The sequence below is a fragment of the Mustelus asterias genome, chromosome 7 (assembly GCF_964213995.1).
Source record: "Mustelus asterias chromosome 7, sMusAst1.hap1.1, whole genome shotgun sequence".
Classification (NCBI taxonomy): Eukaryota; Metazoa; Chordata; class Chondrichthyes; order Carcharhiniformes; family Triakidae; genus Mustelus; species Mustelus asterias.
In genome coordinates this window covers 39014938-39035727 of record NC_135807.1, presented here as the reverse complement: position 1 = coordinate 39035727, position 20790 = coordinate 39014938, and the positions used below count along the sequence as shown (strand labels likewise).

General features: G+C 41.2%; 1 protein-coding gene across 6 annotated transcripts in view; it reads right to left on the bottom strand.

The window, feature by feature from the left end:
* The window catches only part of LOC144495654 (uncharacterized), a 361405-nt gene that overhangs the window by 267085 nt on the left and 73530 nt on the right, over positions 1–20790 (bottom strand). For all 6 annotated transcript variants that reach the window (XM_078215920.1, XM_078215921.1, XM_078215916.1 and 3 more), the window contains exon 2: positions 1394–1661. In XM_078215920.1, the coding sequence (XP_078072046.1) occupies positions 1394–1643 (250 nt within the window). In that variant the 5' untranslated portion in view covers positions 1644–1661. The remainder of the gene's footprint in view (positions 1–1393; positions 1662–20790) is intronic.

Sequence of the window (20790 nt, the reverse complement as noted above, 5' to 3'; positions counted from 1 at the left end):
CATTGGTCTGCCCAACATTGTCCAGGTCTTACTGCGTTTGGACATGGTTTGCTTCAATATCTGAGTCGCCACGAATGGTGCTGAACATCAGCAAACATCCCTACTTCTGACCTTATGATGGAAGTAAGGTCATTGATGAAGCAGCTGGAGATAGTTATGTCTTGCATTCTACCCTGAGGAACTCCTGCATTGAAGTCCTTAACTTAGATGATTCACTTCGAATTATCTTCCTTTGTACCAGGTGAGAGTCCAACCAGCAAAGGGCGTTCCTCTTGATTCCCATCGACTCCCATTTTGCTAGGGTTCCCTGATGCCACACTCAAATACTGCTTTGATGTCATAGGCAGTCACTCTCACCTCTGCAATTGAGCTCTTTTGTCCATGTTTGAATCAAGGCTGTAATGAGATCAGGAGCGGAGTGATCCTGGCGATCCCAAATTGGGCATCATTGAGCCGGTTACTGCTAAACAAGTGCTGCTTGATAGCACTGTTAATAACCCCATCCCATCACTATTTATGATTGAGAGTAGACTGAATGGGCAGTAATGGGCCATGTTGGATTTGTCCTACTTTCTGTGTACAGGACATACCTGAACAATTTTCTTTCTCAAGATAAAGGCAAAATCCTGCGGATGCTAGAATCCGAAACAAAAAACAGAAAATACTGAAATATCTCAGCAGGTCTGACGGCATCTGTGGAGAGACAATTGAGCCAATGTTTCAAGGGTGATGAGAATTGGAGGGCTGGTGCTCTCATGGTATACTGGTCTTGTCACGTTCAATAATAGAGGCTGGATCTGGAAAGTGCTGCTCATGAAAAAAGGACAAGTTGTTTGTAGGCATACAACAATCATGAAACCTTATCCCAACAAGAAATAAGGACATAATATGACAGGGGAAAAGAAAAATCCAGGTTTGTCCTCTTTATCAACTGGTACACAAACCTGGAGAGTCAGTTTTTGAGTGGCAGTTATAGGATATGCGTCCTACCAAGTTATTTGTAATATTAAGAAAAAGGCAAAAGACCAAGCAAGCATACAGATGGACTTTATGAAAACTCTCTTGTGGGGGCTCCCAGAGATTAGAGCAGTCTTAACACCAGTTGGCACCTGCTTTCATTTCAATTCGGACTGGAGAGATTTAGGTCATTTAGGAGTGGAATCAGGAAACACTTCCATAAAGTTCAATGAAAATTTGGAACACTTTCTCCCAAGTTCCTCATTCCAAATCCTCATGAAGTTGCACTGGATTGGTTTAAACAGAGAATCAAATGCTATATGACATTAAACTGTTTATGAACACCTAAGCTTCAAAAGGCAAGTCCTCCTGTCATTCCAGTCAGTGAGGGTTCCACTCGCTGCCTTAATCTAAAACTCATATTACGCACACTCACGTTCTGCCAATTGTCTCCCATCATTGTCTTGTGCAGGTGAAGTCTCTCCATGCAAATGCATCGCAGCATTATCTTTAGACTTTGTCTCATCATCATCCAGCAGTGGAACATAAGTTTCTTTCGTCACACTTTCTCCAACAACATCATCATATTTCTCGGCCTCCAGGGAAGCAATGAAATCCCTCTTAACTTCTGGTTCGACACTGGGAGTGCTTTCATGTAGTGCATCGATCAGATCAAAGTCAGCCATCCTAAGCACAACAGTGTCCTGAAAGAAGGCAAAAGGAAAGGTTTAACATGTATTGCAGAAACTTCATGTACATAAGAAACGCTCAGTGTAAGTGTTTGGTGATGCATCCACTTAGCAAGCTCAGGAGCTGGATGACAATCACTCACCCAATAATTTTCTTTCGTCACATTTTGGTGATAACATTCATCACGTTAAATAGTTTCTTTGAGCTACTTTTCCTCAAGATTGTTTCAGGTATAAAAAAATAATTTGTTGTAAAGGAGGCAGAGTTAATCTGCAGCACTCAGTAAAATTAATTATTTGATTGTGCTGACTTCTGACTGCATTCCTTCCACCTTAGTCCCTGAAGCAAAGTTAAGGGTTGGGAATGCAATTTGCATTGAAAAGTCTTAAAATAGATTATGACACCTAAATATGCTTTTGGCTTTATAAAAAAAATGTGAAGACACCATATAAGTGTTTTTCCAGTAAGTTCCAGTAGAAGAAAGTAGATTGTAACTTACTTTGTGGAGTATCAGTAGCCTGGGCTGAGGGTAAAAGGAGGAGAGAAAAAGGACAGTACTAATTGTAGGTCAGGAAACTGTATATTGCACTCTGGGTTGAATCAAAATCAGCAAGAAAGCAAAATTGCCCAAACTACATTGGCTCCAAACTTCAGCCTGAACCATTTATACATCAGAGGTCATAGAGGTTTACAGCATGGAAACAGGCCCTTCGGCCCAACTTGTCCATACCGCTCTTTTTTTAAAACCCCAAAGCTAATCCCAATTGCCCACATTTGCCCCTTATCCCTCTATACCCATCATACCCATGTAAACTATCTAAATGCTTTTTAAAAGACAAAATTGTACCCGCCTCTACTACTACTTCTGGCAGCTTGTTCCAGACACTCACCATCCTCTGTGAAAAAATTGCCCCTCTGGACACTTTTGTATCTCTCCCCTCTCACCTTAAACCTATGCCCTCTAGTTTTATACTCCCCTACCTTTGGGAAAAGATATTGACTATCTACCTTGTCTTATTTTATAGACCTCTAGAAGATCACCCCCTCAGCCTCCTACGCTCCAGGGAAAAAAGTCCCAGTCTATCCAGCCTCTCCTTATAACTCAAACCATAAAGTCCTGGTAGCATCCCAGTAAATCTTTTCTGCACTCTTTCTAGTTGAATAATACCCTTTCTATAATAGGGGGACCAGAATTGCACACAGTATTCCAAGTGTGGCCGTACCAATGTCTTGTACAACTTCAACAAGACGTTCCAACTCCTGTATTCAATGTTCTGACCAATGAAACCAAGTATGCCGAATGCCTTCTTCTCCACTCTGTCCACCTGTGACTCCACTTCAAGGAGCTATGAACATGTACCCCTAGATCTCTTTGTTCTGTAACTCTCCCCAATGCCCTACCATTAACTGAGTAAGTCCTGCTCTGGTTTAATCTACCAAAATGCATCACCTCGCATTTGTCTAAATTAAACTCCATCTGCCACTGGCCCAATTGATCAAGATCCCCTTGCAATTGGAGATAACTTTCTTCACTGTCCACTATGCCAATCTTGGCGTCATCTGCAAACTAACTAACCATGCCTCCTATATTCTCATCCAAATCATTAACATAAATGATAAATAACAGTGGACCCAGCACTGATCCCAGGTACAGCAAATCCCCTTCCCTTCACAGAACTGTACCAGGCCAACACCTTGCCAGATTCACATAATACTCAGCATTAGACTGTGCATAAAATCCTTTGCCTGTACCACAGCCATCTGTAACATGTTCATTGAAGTGGTGCCAAATTACTTTTTGCTTAAATTTTGCAGGCTTCAGCTGCCCTCTTCTGCCCCACCAAAGCAGACGTTCTGTAGCAAATTGAATTCGATCTGCAGAAGAGTGAGGTAATGTATTTTGGGAGGACAAATAAGGCAAGGGAATACACAATAAATGATAGGATTCGGCAGAGAACAAAAGGTGGCTACACAGATGGAAAAAGAGATACCTTAAGCGTTTCCTTTATTGGCTGGGCAATAAACAAGGAAGCTACGCTGGAACTGCAGCTGAAGTACTGCATAGAGTTCTTTTTGGTTATTGCCTTAAATGAAGGATGTGCTGAGACGGTACAGAAGAAACTGATAAGAGTTTGGCAGAAATAGAGAATTCTAAACTATGAGGAACAATTGGATGAGCAGGATCGGCTTCTTTGGAACAAAGGAGGATGTAGGGAGATTTAAGTGGGATGTATAAAATTAACCCAGATAGAGTGAAGGACCCATTTCAATTAGCAAAGAGGTTAATACCAGGGGTCATAAATTTAATGTAATTGGTAGAAGGATTAGAGGGGAGTTGAGTAATTTATTCACCGTGTGAGGAGGAGGATCTGGAACTCACTACCTGAAAGGATAGTAGAGGCAGAAACCCTCATCACAAAAAACCTAGATAAAAACAGGCTAAAGCAGCCTGCTTGATTGGCACTCCATCCAACAGTATTGTGCACCATATACAAGATGCGCGAATAATTTAAAAAATAGACACTGGAAGTGCCACAACCTATTGGGCTATGGACCATGCGTTGGAAGGTGGGATTAGAGTGGATAGCTCTTCAGCCAGCACAGACAATAGGCCCACTGTTTATTTTTTTAAATTTGTATCACAAGTAGGCTTACATTAACACTGCAATGAAGTTACTGCGAAAATCCCCCAGTTGCCACACACTGATGCCTGTTCAGGTACACGGAGGGAGAATTTAGCATGGCCAATGCATCTAACCAGCATCGTCCTTCTGTACCATAAATCTGTGTTCTCTCAAAATCCTTCACAAGTACCAATTCTAGAACTAAATCTCCTTCACCTTTCCCAACAAGATTTTTTATAAAGTAAAAACCTGCCATAATTTTCCATTCCAACACCTCTTGAGGCAATATGTTTCACAACTAACTTATTAATTTGTGGTGTCAGCCTTTGCTCAAATCAGAACATTGTAGGTTGCAAGACTAGAACACAATCTAAGGTGACATTGCAGAGCTATATTGAAAGAGTGTTAATCTGTTGGAGGTGCTATATTTCAGATGAGCCATTCAATCAAGGCCTTCTCAGGTGGACGTACAGATTCGAAGAGCAGCAGGGAAGTTCGCTCAGTGTCCTTGCCAATATTTATTCCTGCAACCTAGGCATTTGTTTCATTGCTGTTTGTAGAAGTTGACTATGTGAAAACTGGGTACCATGTTGACTACATGATAAATGGCTGAAATAGGCAATTTTAAATGTCCTGAGGTCATGAAAAGTGCTATATAAATGTAAGGCTTTCTATAACTCTTTAAAAATAACTGTCTAAAGTCCTTAATGTTTTGACACCCTTAATTTCAAAATTTCCACCATCACGACCTTCAAGTTGAGTTTCAGGATTTTGACCCAGCTACTATGAAGAAACAGTGATATATGCCCGAGACAGACTGACGTAGGACTTGGAGAGGGATACAGAGGTAATGATATTCATCTGCACCTGTCCAAACTGGTGGAAATAGTAGGTATGGGAGATGCTGTCACAGAAGTCATGTCGAGTTTTTGCAGTTCCTCTATTGCTACACACTGCAGCCACAGTATCCAAGTTGAGGGATGCATATTAAGTTAGTGGAACCTACCGCCGCAACAGGCCCACAGCAGACGCCATCTCTCTGGCCCTGCACTCAACCCTGGAACACCTAGATAACAAAGACATCTATGTCAGCCTCCTATTTATTGACTACAGCTCAGCCTTCAACAGCATTATTCCTACAAAACTCATCTTCAAACTCCGTTGTTTGGGCCTCAGCTCCTCCCTCTGCGACTGGGTCCTGAACTTCCTAACTCACAGACCCAATCAGTAAGGATAGGCAACAACACCTTCTCCATGATCATCTTCAACACCGTGCCCCAAAAGACACTGTTCTCAGCCCCCTATTATACTCCTTATACACCAATGACTGAGGCCAAATTCCCCTCCAATTCGATTTTCAAGTTTGCTGACAACACCACCGTAGTGGGTTGGATCTCAAACAATGACAAGACAGAGTACAGGAATGAGATAGAGAATCTGGTGAACTGGTGTGGCAACAATAATCTCTCCCTCAAAGTCAACAAACGAAAGATAGTCATCTGCTTCAGGAAGCGCAGAGGAGAACATGCCCCTGTCTACATCAACGGGGACGAAGTGGAAAGGGTCGAGATCTTCAAGTTTTTAGGTGTCCAGATCACCTGTCCTGGTCCCCCATGTTGACACTATAGTTAAAAAAGCCCACCAACGCCTCTACTTTCTCAGACGACTAAGGAAATTTGGCATGTCAGCTACGACTCTCACCAACTTTTACAGATGCACCACAGAAAGCATTCTTTCTGACTGTATCACAGCTTGGTATGGCTCCTGCTCTGCCCAAGACCGCAAGGAACCATAAATGGTCGTGAATGTAGCCCAAGCCATCATGCAAACCAGCCTCCCATCTATTGACTGTCGACACTTCCCACTGCCTCAGCAAAGCAGCCAGCATAATTAATGACCCCACATACCCAGGACACACTCTTTCACCTTCTTCTGTCGGGAAAAAGATACAAAAGTCTGAGGTAACCAACCAACCGACTCAACAGCTTCTTTCCTGCTGCCTTCAGACTTTTGAATGGACCTACCTTGCATTAAGTTGATCTTTCTCTACACCCTAGCTATGACTGTAACACTACATTCTGCAGTCTCTCATTTCCTTCTCTATGAACGGTATGCTTTGTCTGTATAGCGTGCAAGAAATAATACTTTTCACTGCATGCTAATACATGTGACAATAATAAATCAAATCAAGGAACAGTTCCAATCAAGCAAACTCCATATCTATGAGGTGCTCCCTCTCCCCTAGAGGGAAAAATCTGACAGTAAGCAACTCTCTTTTACAATACCAGTCTTGCTAAATATTGATCATTTGCCTTGTAGGTCCACATCGTTCCTGCAATACTGAGCATACACAACACCAGCTCTCACCTAATCAAGTAATGATCTTCCGTAAAGCTCATTGGCAACCCTAACCGTAATTGTACAAACCATGGCAAGTGCAGGCAACTTTGCACTGATTGAACACTGCGACTGCAGTTACCCATAACAGACCACAGAATATACAAGACTCTATATCAGATTCATAAATATGAAAGAGACATCACATCAATACACTTCTTTACCTCTTGATGCAATTATCTGGCTTAACTACCAGAATATAAAATGAGTGTGTTCCTATTCATTTACATCAGCCCTCATTCAACATCAGCCAAAACAAGAAATACAAGGACAGTGTTACAGTTGCATGGACAGGTTCCCAGGGTTTGCACAACACGTGTCCACCAGATTGGACAGATGCTTTAAAAGCCACAATGGAAATATTGTAGATATTGGCAGTAAAATTCCTTTTGGTTTTCAAAGCGTTTTCCTTTTTTTTTTGTTCACTCTTATTGGGAATTTCCTACCCAGTTCCATCATGGGAGCACCTCAAAAACTGCTCAGGTTCAAGGCGGCCCACTACCACTCAAGTGTTGTCCCACGGGTAAGGTGCTGAATTGGGGGAAGGCTAACTACAGCCGGATTAGGCAGGATTTGGTGGCTGTTGATTGGGAGAGGCTGTTCGAGGGTAAATCCACATCTGGCATGTGGGAGTCTTTTAAGGAGCAGTTGATAGGACTGCAGGACAGGCATGTGCCTGTAAAGAGGAAGGATAGGAAAGGTAGGATTCGGGAGCCATGGATAACCAGTCAAATTGTGGGTCTAATCAAAAAGAAAAAAAGAGGCATACATGAGGTCCAGGCAGCTAAAAACAGATGGAGCACTGGAGGAATACAGAGAAAGTAGAAAAGAACTCAAACAGGGAGTTAGAAGGGCAAAAAGGGGTCACGAAATGTCCTTGGCAGACAGGATTAAGGAGAATCCTAAGACATTTTATACATACGTTAGGAACAAGAGGGTTGTTAGGGAAAGAATTGGATCTCTCAGGGACAAAGGAGGGGAATTATGCTTAGAACCAAAGGAAGTAGGAAAGATCCTAAACGAATACTTTGCATCAGTATTCACAAAGGAGAGGGACATGTTGACTGGTAGTGTCTCAGAGATGTGTTGACCCGTTAGAAAAAATCTCAATTACAAGGGAGGAAGTGTTAGGTTTTTTAGGAAACATTAAGACAGACAAATCCCCAGGGCCAGATGGCATCTACCCCAGACTCCTCAGGGAGGCAAGAGATGAAATTGCTGGGCCTCTAACAGAAATCTTTGTCTCTTCACTGGACACAGGTGAGGTCCCAGAGGATTGGAGGATAGCAAATGTGGTCCCGTTATTTAAGAAGGGTAGCAAGAATAACCCGGATAATTATAGGCCGGTGAGCTTGACGTCTGTGGTAGGGAAATTGTTGGAGAAGATTCTTAGAGATAGGATATATGTGCATTTAGAACTGAATAATCTCATTAGCGATAGACAGCATGGTTTTGTATGAGGGAGGTCACGCCTCACAAATTTGGTTGGATTTTTTGAGGTGGTGACAAAAATGATTGACGAGGGAAGGGCCGTGGATGTCGTCTATATGGATTTTAGTAAAGCGTTTGACAAGGTCCCTGATGGCAGGCTGGTGCAAAAGGTTAAATCTCACAGGATAAAAGGTGAGCTAGCTAGATGGGTGGAGAACTGGCTTAGCCATAGAAGACAGAGGGTAACAGTGGAGGGGTCTTTTTCCGGTTGGAGGTCTGTGACTAGTGGTGTTCCGCAGGGCTCTGTACTGGGACCTCTGCTGTTTGTGATATATATAAATGATTTGGAGGAAGATGTAGCTGGTGTGATCAGTAAGTTTGCGGATGACACAAAGATTGCTGGAGTTGCGGATAGTGATGAACATTGTCAGAGAATACAGCAGGATATAGATAGGCTGGAACATTGGGCGAAGAAATGGCAGATAGAATTTAATCCAGATAAATGCAAAGTGATGCATTTCGGTAGATCTAATGCAAGGGGGAGCTATACAATAAATGGCAGAACCATCAAGAGTATAGACACACAGAGGGATCTGGGTGTACAAGTCCACAGATCCTTAAAGGTGGCAGCACAGGTGGAGAGGCTGGTGAAGGCATATGGCATGCTTGCCTTTATTGGACTGGGCATAGAATATAAAAGTTGGCATATGATGTTGCAGCTGTATAGAACGTTGGTTAGGCCACATTTGGAATACTGCGTCCAGTTCTGGTCGCCACACTACCAGAAGGACATGGAGGCTTTGGAGAGAGTACAGAAAAGGTTTACCAGGATATTCCCTGATATGAAGAGAGATTGGGTAAACTGGGGTTGTTCTCTCTGGAAAGACGGAGGATGAGGGGCGACCTAATAGAGGTGTATAAAATTATGAAGGGCATAGATAGGGTGAACAGTGGGAAGCTTTTTCCCAGGTCGGAGGTGACGAACACAAGGGGTCACGGGTTCAAGGTGAGGGGGGCAAGGTTCAACACAGATGTCAGGGGGACGTATTTTACACAGAGGGTGGTGGGGGCCTGGAATGCACTGCCAAGCAAGGTGATTGAGGCGGACAAGCAGGGATCGTTAAAGACTTATCTAGATAGTCACATGAACAGACTGGGAATAGAGGGATACAAACGAATGGTCTAGTTGGGCACATGAGCAGCGCAGGCTTGGAGGGCCGAAGGGCCTGTTCCTGTGCTGTATTGTTCTTTGTAACGAAAGGCAGCCTGACCTATATCAACCAGATCCTAAGAGCATTTTTTTTAAAAGTTGATTCAAAGTTCCATCATTTCTATTGTGTTGATTTTAAATATAAAATGTTAAAATCACTACCCTTGGTTTCGTATTACAGTATTTCGGAAATATCAGTATTTCATGGAGCTTACTTTTTAGTCTCAGATCATTTGATTGAGCATCAGCAAACACCACCTGAAAGTCAAAACATTCAATAGCATCATATCCTAAAAAGATTCTAATAGACTTGTTGTGCATGACCTGCCTTTTATAAACCTGCATTGACTTGGAATCATATTTCCTCTTAACTTTGAATCGCTTCTATAAACAGACTCCAATGTTTTTCTTGCAATTGATGTCAAGTTAACAGCCCCATAATTCTGAAGATCATGCTTCTAACCATTTTAAGAATTGGAACTGAAGATATTTTTCCATTTGTCAATACTGCCACTCTTTTCAGTGAGCTGAATAAAAATGTCACAACTTTCCCTCCCCCCAACTCTGACCTCAATAAGCACTGTGCCTTCTTTTTGGTCTTCAGTTTAATTCGGATTCCAGAAAGCTGAAGTCCTGTGAATTTGGTCTCAAAGTTCTGTTAACCTAGTAGGAGGCTCACAGAATTTGCCACTTGGATAGAGCAACCAGGTTCAGTGTGAACTCCAGGTGTCATTTTATGGGCATTGATTTCCCAGATTAGTTAATCCAGATTGAATTAAGGACAAGATAAAAATCATCTCTGGGTACATTTCATTTTGTCCTGCAACCCTCTGTTTAAATACATTGAAAATATTCTTTTAAATCTCCATAAATTCAATTGCATCGCCTGTGCATACAAGTAACAAAGGAATACCAGTACTCGTGAAAACATATTTCACATTTCTGCCATTTTTTCTTCTCCCACGCCCATCTTTGATATTTCATATTCAAAGTCCATTTTTCTTTTTACCAAGAATTAACTTTTAAGAACAGTTTTAAAAATTCTTTTTTCCCCCTTCTCTTTAATTACAAACATTTGGCTGACTTTTCTTCAATCTTTCAAATACCTATAAAAGCGCATACATTTTTGTCCCAATAAATACCCAAAATACTACACTTAATTAATGATTTAATTTGCAGTGAATGGCAATGATATTTATTGCTCATCCCTCGGCTCCTGGTGGAGGGCTTTTATTGAAGTAATTATTGAATAGCTTGCTGGGGCACTCAAATTTGCAGACTCTCTGTCAACACCATTCTTCATCTGGTGGTGGTCAGCTTCATAGGTTGAATGTATATATTGTCATGCAGCAGAAGTAATGAGGGGAACTAGAATATTGCTGCTGTGATGGATTTGTTTGAACTTTGTTTGCACACTTTGTTTCAATCTGTATATAATATACAAAAATTAAAACATCTTTTAAGAAAAAGGAAGAGCCAACGTGAACTAGACATGTACAGGTTCCCCTCCCTGAACATTACAGAACTAACTGGATCATTAATGACAACCTTAGCAGCTTTTAAGGCCAATTTCTCACAAATGACCAACTATCTCTATTGAATTCAGTTTCACAATTTGCCACTGTGGGATTTCAGTGTCTTATTGCTGGACTAATCCAAAGGTTTGGGCTGCTAATAATCCAGAAAGTGAGAGTTAGCATCATCACCATGACAATTTGAGAATTTAAAATCTGGAAATATAATGCTGGTATCTATAAAAAGTGATTTTAAAGCTGTCAAGTTCTCCTAAAAATTATTTTCTCACCTGGCCTGCGTGATCCCAATCTCACACCTGCACAGCTGAATCTCAACTCCTTTCTGAAGTGGCCTAACACTGCTCTCTGTTGCATCATCACCTTTTTGGGGAAAGTAGGTAGCACTGTCAGTGATGCCAACTGCCCAAAAACAAATTTTAAAAACCCATTTTCATTTGCTGACTTGCTAAAGGAGGGGTGGTAAATACCTCCATCTAAGCCTCCTTCTATACCTCCTTCTATGATTTCTATGATAAGCAGTTACAATCCTAGTTAGCTCATTGGTAGAACTCTCCTCCCCTGCTATCTGTGACTTAGACTCTGTTCTGCATCATCAGACATGACATTCAACAAGCTACAAACCGAACACACTTTTTATACTTCTCCCTCCAACAGCTACGTAGAATATACTGCTAGCAGAAAAGTTATTTTTGTGTTAACAACCTGTTTAACATGGTAAAGAGATTGGGAGCAGTTGGCAACGACAGTGGGATTAAAGGTGGGTTTTTGAGGGCTGTTTTGAAAGCAAATCCTAAACGGAAAACAACAGGAAACCAACTACATCATCACCCAGTATGGGGTCCAGGAAGAAAGTAGATTTGTCACAACGACATCATCACTGAATTACCAACCATCAACATCCTGGCAGTTACCACTGACCAGAAACTGAAATAGACTAACCATATAAATACTGTGGGCATTGGTTAGTTCAATTGGCTGGGTGGTTGATTTGTGATGCAGAGCAACGCCAACAGTGCAGGTTCAATTCCCATACCGGCTGAAGTTATTCACAAAGGCCGATCTTCTCAACCTTGTCCCTCACCCAAGTTGTGGTGATCCTTAGGTTAAATGGTCATCTGGGATTATGGGGACTTTACATACTGTGGCTACAAGAGATCAGAGGCTAGGAACGTTGAGTAACTCACCTAAGCCTGCCTCCCATCTACAAGGCACAAGTCTGGGTTGTGATGGAATATTCTCCACCTGCTTGTTGAGTGTAGCCCTAACACTTAAGCAGCTTGACACTATCCAGGACAAAGCAGCCCGCTTGATTGGCACCACATCACAAACATTCACTCCCTCCATCACCAACAGACACAGTGGCCATAGTCTGCATCATATACAAGATGCACAACAGGAACTCACCAAGGCTCCTTAGACAGCACTTTCTAAACCACTACCATCTAGAAGGACAAGGGCAGCAGGTACATGGCAACACCCCCACCTGGAAGTTCACCTGCAAGCCACTCACCCTCCTGACTTGGAAACATGGGTCAAAATCCTAGAACTCTCCAATACTTGTGGGTGTATTTACACCACATGGAATGCAGCAGTTCAAGGAGGCAGCTCACTACCACCTTCTCATGGGCAATTAGAGATAATCAATAAATGTTGACCTGGCAAAGCCAATGTCACATGAATTAATAAAAGTCAAGTGGGAATAAGCTGGAGGAATGCAAATTGCGAATCGCATGGACAAGATGAGGTTAGAAAGGGCATGTAAGGCGTAGGGAAAGATGCATGCTCAGGGCTAAGGTGTGGTGTGCAAGCGGGCGGAGAAGCTCACAGCGATGGGCAGCAAGATGACCTTGGACTTGAAGTTTAGCTTTTTGGCCTGGGGGAAGGGTGGGATGCAATAGAGACAGTGGAAGATATGGTTTCAACCTTAGTAACAAAAATCTAATTCTGTCCCTTTAGGAGATGGAAGAGAATTTTGTATCTACCCACCAGTACATTTTGCATTGGCTGATGGAATATTGACTTGCAAAGTAGGTAGATGCATTCCAATTGTCTTCTTGAGCCTAATGGTGCACTGAGGCAGACTTTTGTCAATTTCCAAAGCTAGTAAAGTTTAAAGTTTATTAGTCACAAGTAGGCTGACATTAACACTGCAAGGAAGTTACTGTGAAATTCCCCTAGTCATCACACTCTGGCGCCTGTTCGGGTCAATGCATCTAACCAGCACGTCTTTCAGAATGTGGGAGAAAACCGGAACACCCAGAGGAAACCCATGCAGACACAGGGAGAACGTGCAAACTCCACACAGACAGTGGCCCAAGCCAGGAATCAAACCCAGGTCCCCGGTGCTGAGGCAGCATTGCTGACCACTGTGCCACCCAAGTAACCCCCTGAACAGGTCACTAGTCTATCGGCAGGAGGTAGATGCATTCCAATTGTCTTCTTGAGCCTAATGGTGCACTGAGGCAGACTTTTGTCAATTTCCAAAGCTAGTAAAGTTTAAAGTTTATTAGTCACAAGTAGGCTGACATTAACACTGCAAGGAAGTTACTGTGAAATTCCCCTAGTCATCACATTCTGGCGCCTGTTCGGGTCAATGCATCTAACCAGCACGTCTTTCAGAATGTGGGAGAAAACCGGAACACCCAGAGGAAACCCATGCAGACACAGGGAGAACGTGCAAACTCCACACAGACAGTGGCCCAAGCCAGGAATCAAACCCAGGTCCCCGGTGCTGAGGCAGCATTGCTGACCACTGTGCCACCCAAGTAACCCCCTGAACAGGTCACTAGTCTATCGGCAGGAGGTAGATGCTTGGCAGCTCTTAATGCATATCTAGATATGAACAGGATCCTGGAATGTTCTGTTGTTTCAACGATTATGACTACAGAATGGCAACATTATGCTACACAAGATGGTGATACTGTTAGAAAATAAATACAAATTACTTAAAACTATATCAGTGTGTATTAGGAAGAAAATATAGCTAAGCAAGTTTAAGTTTTGTTTCTGAGCACAAATAGAGAAAGGGTTAAGAACTTCAGTTTAAAGTGAAACTGAATTTAATAAGCTCTAAAGTAAATGACTCTAAAGCAAACAGCATAAAAGCCCGATCAACAAGGAGGTCCCACAGGGCAATGCAGCATGGCCAATCAACCTAACCCATAAATCTTTGGAATGTGGGAGGAAACTGGAGCACCTGGGAGGAAACCTACACAGACATGGAGAAAACATGCAAACTCCACACAGACAGTGACTGGAGGCTGGAATTGAACCCACGTCCCTGTGAGGCAGCAGTGCTAACTACTATGCCACCGTGCTGCCCTTCTTTGAAATTTACCTTTCACAGAATAATAAAATCTTTTATGCTTTCCCTATTACCACCACTTTCCGGTCAAATAAAATTTAATAATTTGCCTTATTTATAACCTAAGTTGTAAACACATTTTACTTCCCTTTGAAATTTAACTGCCTAATGCAACCGACCTTCTTTATCGCCGAATGGTGGATAGTTAAATTGCTCTTATAAAGAGTTGGCACAGGCTCAAAGGGCCGAATTGATTCCTTCTGTAATGTTATCATTTTATATACCTTTAAAAATGTGATCGGTGGCCATTAGAAACAGAATTGAAGATTACAATAAATACAGAAACAAAAATGATTACTTTTGCCTCTACAACATTTAGCAAACCTGGTCCTACATATTCATCCTGACTGCTGCCAGACAAACCACTCAGCTGTGTAACATCCATGATATGACAGCTGTCATTGCATCTCATGGCAGACTTTAAAGTCATATTTTGAAAACAAACCTTAAAAAGACAATTGTATCAACGAGGGAGCATTGCCACTTTAAGGAAGATGGTTATATCTCAATTTTGTTCAGGCAGAAACTCAAACTAAACTGGAAACCCAGCCAGCAGTATTTTAAAGTCAGTCAACCTGAAGATACACAAATGTCAGAGTATCAGGACCCCACACAAAGGCAGACCCAAATACAACTCAAACTAACTTTTACCTAAAGCAACTTGCTTTGAAAATAACTGTTTCATTTGAAACCGTGTTATGACAATTTAATGGATAAAGTTTCACATTACATACTATACAAAAAACTTCGACAGCAAGCTAATTAAAGAGGAACATATAATCTTGACTAGTATTCCAGTACAGTTTTGAGGGGGGTACTGTACTGTCAGATGTGCCATATTTTATCATAAACACTAAAACTAAGGCTCCAACTTTTAAATCTTAAAAAAAACTGAACACAAGCCCAGACCACAAGTTCAGCAGATGTAAAATACTGTTCTTCAGTCAGTTTTCAAAATGAGTCATTTGTTCTGCTGATTCACATATTTGTGGTATAATGCTCTAATGTTCAAAAACTTATTCAAGGGAGACAAAGGAAAGAACTGTCATGCCACTATGCCAAGCTCAGTTGTAATTTGGAAAAAATCAAAATGTTTTGCAACTTTCCAAAGGGAAATGAGGAAACTAATTTATAAGCATTCTGCATCCCAAAATAAGACAAAAACAGAAGCAATTTTTTAAATATTTTCAAATTTCCACAAGAATAATATTGATCAGCTTGTCAAATATTTGTATTCCATTTCTCCAAAAGCCACCAATTCTTGATATATGGTTCAGAGGTGTTGGGAAGGTATATTGCATATTACAAAAACTGCCCTTCCTTCCCTATCTTAAATTGTACAAGTAACAGTTTACGGTCTTGCATAGGGCAGAATAAATGCATAAGTGTCAAAATCATAAAACATGAACGGGACAACAATCCGGATTGCAACACTGGATCTAAAAGGGGTGTGGTGATTGCCCCTTTACAGGCAACGCAGCAGAAGAGGATCACCTGGCTTGTGAGACCATTTTAGATGGAATGGGTAATCACCCCAAGGGTTGCAGTCCAACTTGGGCAGAAGACATCTAGAAGGCACTTAAAAGACACATAGGGACTGGGGCAGCCAGTGAGCTGCTCCATGACAGCCAGGGGACCAGCCAGCCTCTATTCAGTTTTTATTTTGTTAACAAATACCCTTTCTGTTCCCGATAAAGTCCATGAGCAGGCGCATTACAAGGGAAAATCTGCCAGAGTCAGAAACCAGTTAAAGCAACCATGCTGCTTTCCTGGATAATAATACAGAATAATACAGAACAGAATTTTTCTGTCACTCTCCTGTCATCAGCCCCAGACAGACCTTCCTTTTGCCCCTTGCTATTACATTCCTAATTTTTCCAAGTTTTGAATCAAAGGTCATCGACCTGAAATACAACTTTCTCTCCACTGATGCTGCCAGACTGGATGCATATTTCCAGCATTTTCCGGTGAGATTTCCAGCATCTGCAATATTTTGCTTTTAAAAAGCCTTTGATCAATACAGTTTAGTCATATGCAACCTTTACTGCTTGAGCCACTTTATATCCACACCGAATGTCCTGCATGTAATGAAAATTACCAATGTAAACTTATGACTCTGAAAGTACATCCTTGTCAATATTGTCGTTGCAGCTCCAAAAGTTCTTTTTTTCCAGTTATGGTTCTACGTTCTAACTAGTTCTTACAGCATTTCGATATGTAACTATGAAAAAAAAAGTGCCAGATTTTAAAATCAATACTTGCAGGGAAATCCCTCATATAAATTACAAAACTAAAAAGGGATTGAATTCCTACTCTTGTTTGCAAACCGCTCTAATCAGTGTGAGGCAAATCCATTGTTAATCCGCTCTATTTATCATGTCTTCAAAAGAGATTTTACTAGTGATGACAGCAATGATGTTTCATGCTGTCCTAAAGCCATACCTGCTATTCCTGACCTGTCAACAGAAGTAGGACAATTGCTTAACCAAATAGAAAAGATTAAAATGAAATTACAGCAGTCAGTTAAGCTGCCTGCACTTCACTTCTCACACTCAACCTGGTTTTTTTCCATTCTTCTTTGGAAGCTGCTGACTCCACATCCACAGATGTTATTCCTTTGATACCTTCATTTGCATATTCGTAGAAACAACTGAAATTGACAGGCATCACAACCAAGCCTAATTTTATTCTCACCCAACAAACACACAAAACTGGAATCACTGGATAGCAATCAGAAAGAGAATTCCTAGAGAAGTATGAGATAATTGTCGCATTAACTTCAGGTGGCAGGCACAGGCAAAGCCACATGGTTGCTCATTTCTGGTCACCAAATGCATGGCAGGCCTTCTCTCCAAATTGCTAGTCATTGTCAGCATTCAATGTTGATCAGAAGAGAGTTCCTGGATTTGGTCCAGAGTCAATGAAGGAACAGCAGTTAAAACAAAGATGGGACTGGAGGCAATGTCATTCCCACAAGAAGCTATTGTAGTCTTGCTCAGTGATGGCGGTTTTAGAGAGAGGGGTAACCTTGGCAAATTGCAGCAGTACATCCTTTACAGGTAGTAAAGATTGTAGCCATGGTGCACAACAAATTGAAGAGCCAAATATTACGGCAAGACTTTAGATCCTTTCTGTGTTCTAATGTCAAGCTACTTCAGTTTCACCACAACTGCACTCAAAGAAATGGTGAGTATCCAAAAACAATCTTTACTTGAAGAGCAGGTTTGAAATGTCAGGTGATGAGCCACCATGTTGATCTGACTCGTCAAATTAAGTTTCTAGTCAGTGATGACTTTCAATATGTTAATGGTGGAGTATTTGGTGATGCAGTGCTATTAAAGTTGAAGGGGATATATTTTTGTTTGTTGAATTTGGACATGGCCATTGTCTGGTATGTCAGCCCAAGCCTAGATGATCTTCAGGCCCCATTTACATGGGCATGGGCTGTTTCATGATTGGAAGTCATAAATGGAACTTGAACAACTCATCAGCAATTATCAGCAACCCAGTTTACTCTTGATCTTTAAACCTACATGATATTACAGTTGACTTTCTCCATTTAAAGCCTGTAGCCCTGAAATGAAATTAGTTGACAATCTGTCCAGAAAGAAACCATGTAAAGTACCAATATTTTTCCCATTTGGGAAGAGGCAATCATGCACTAACAACAATTTATTGTGGTTATCCAGCTGAATACTTTTCAAAAAGTCCAACCAACATGACTGCTCACTGTTGTGATGGACCCAAGACTCACTCGAGATGATGCACTCAATAGCCAGAAAACAGCTCTCAGGTGTTGTAACTGCCTGAAGTTATGAAAAGTGTTACATGAATCCAAGTTTATTTTCTTATAAGATTGAAATTAACCAGACTAATTAAGGTAATACAGATGAAGGCAAAAAGAATCATCTACAAAATAACTGGAGTGATGCTTGTAACCGAGTCAGGATTGTAAGCCCCTTTCTCATGAAATGGCTGAAAGGAATTAACTTCCTTCACCATATCCATCTTGTAATGTGCGATACACAGCTTTCCGTACATTGTTACCCAACAACAGGCACATTACCTGAATTCACAACCTTTATTTTACACTAATAATCATAGATACCCAGGTTTTTGGGGGAAGGGGCAGGAGTATGTTTAATGAGAGTGGGAAAAAGAAAGGCACGTAGATTCGGAGGACGTAGTGCAGACCTTGCAACATGCAATCAGGATGCACATAGAGCTCTACAATAATTCTGGTTACAGTGACATAAAACATTAGAGAGGAAGGCAACAAAGTGACCTAGGCATTAACAAGCCAAATTGACTCAATTTTGTGCTGCAAGATTCTATGATTCCGTAAAATGGTGTCAGAATGAAGAGTTGTGCGGAATATCCTGATAAGCTAGGACCCTGCAACTTCAAAAATCTTGCCTTATAGAAATACCCAACAATGATATTATAAAGTCCATAGAAAGAATGCAGGGGAAATTTAATCGCATACCAGCTGGGATGAGGGTCCAGTTATGTGGAGAGACTAGGATTCTTCACTTTACACCAGAGCAGGTTTTGAGATTTAACAAGTCTCCAAAATGAAGGATGAATGAATTTTGATATAGTAAATAAGGAAAATGTTTCTTTCGGGGAAAGTTTGTAACTGAAATAATTGGCATGGGGAAATTTTGTTAAAAAATACAACATGTTTTTGTGAGCTGGAATGGACAGGTTGAAAGGATGCAGATTCAAAGGCAAGTTTCAAAAGGGATTTAGATAACTTGAAAACTTTGGCTGCACAATTATAGGGCAAAACAAAATAGGGGAATTGGACTGAATGGATGGTTATTTCAAAAGACAACACAGGCTACAAGACACTGTTTCCACTAAACAGTGATCAAGTTTAGGGCAGCACAGTGGCTAGCACTGCTGCCTCTCAGCTCCAGAGACCTGGGTTCGATTCCCAGCTTGGGTCACTGTCTGTGTGAAATTTGCATGTTCTCCCCATGTCTGCGTGGGTTTCCTCCGGGTACTCTGGTTTCCTCCCACAGTCCGAAAGACATGCTGGTTAGGTGAATTTGCCATGCTAAATTCTCCCTCAGTGTACTCGAACAGGCACCGGAGTGTGGCGACTGGGGGATTTTCACAGTAATTTCATTGCAGTGTTAACGTAAGCCTACTTGTGACACTAATAAATAAACTTTAAAATGTAGAGAAATGTGAAGTAATGCATTTTGGAAGAATAGAAAAGGCATCTCTGACAGTCTTGCATCAGCCTTGATTTCTGTGCTCAAGTTCTGGAACTATTCTCCTCACTATTTACCACTCAAGTATTTCGCCTCCGACCTCAATTCCATCTCGAAGTGGATTCACACTGAGCTACTAATGTACAAGATAGACCCTCCAGGTAGCAGCTGCAATCCGTTAACAAGCTGCTTAAAGGCTAAAAAGCATGCTCCATTGCCTAATGTGCACTTCCAAATATCTGCAAAATTTTGCACATTAGATTGTTCAAAGTGAAGCCTGGGAGCATAAATGGAGGAAGGTAAACAGCATGCCAAGGCCCACTGTACCATTAACCCAAACATACCTCATTTTCATGAGAGGAATAATGTTTGAACTCCCAAAGGATATGATTAAGTGGAAAAAGATCTGCAAAAGAAAACTCAATATCCCAGTTATAAACAGTCAAGATAACAGAAATGCGGTTTGACAGAATTTCTAGGAGGAAGTCTGACTGCAAACCCTATTAATTATAAGCCAGCAGACAGTAAATTGGAACAGAGTGTGCATTCCATTTTAAATCAATGGGAAATCTATTTCTGAACAGTGGTTAAATGCAAATCTACCTGTGCCTAAGTCTCTTATTCATGTACATACAAGGATGGATGATAATGAGAACAGATATCAGACAGATAGGAGGATACTCAATTTGTCAGAACTATGTTTGTGTTTCTTAACTTTCTCCTTTCAAAATACCGTATAACCATCTCTGTAGATAGCAAGCAATGAATGCAATGAGGGGAAAACAACTACTAAATCGTCCCTCTTCCAATACCCAAATATACATGCTTGGACACAGCTAGCAATCAAAAAGGGTTACCCTGGTTGATTCTCTTCTCCCTAGACATCAGAAGTGAATGTTAATTGTACATTTCATACCAGTGCCTTGGCTGAAATTCACTACTCAGCAGAGACTGAGTATTGATCTTCCTGGTTTATACAGTCAGAATCATACTGGGCAGTGCTAACTACTGCCACCCCCTTGCACATGCACTCCCTCAGTTTTTTTGCCATTCTTTGTTGGTTCTTAAAAGATCTGTCCAATCTTCTGATCTATCACTAATCTTCACTGAAATGCAGTTTGTACAATTTTATAGATAATTTGATATCATCCTTAACTTCCTTATTTAGCCACAAATAAAGCATCCTTCACAGAATTTCCTTCGCTGGGATATATGCTGAGTTAAAGTCTCTGCCAATGCGTCTCTACTGTCCTATCCTTTAACCAATTCTCACCTTAAACCTAAATGAAATTCTATATATATTACTTGGGTGGGTAGGGGACAACAAGAATTTTGTAATACAAGGATAAGGACATTTAAC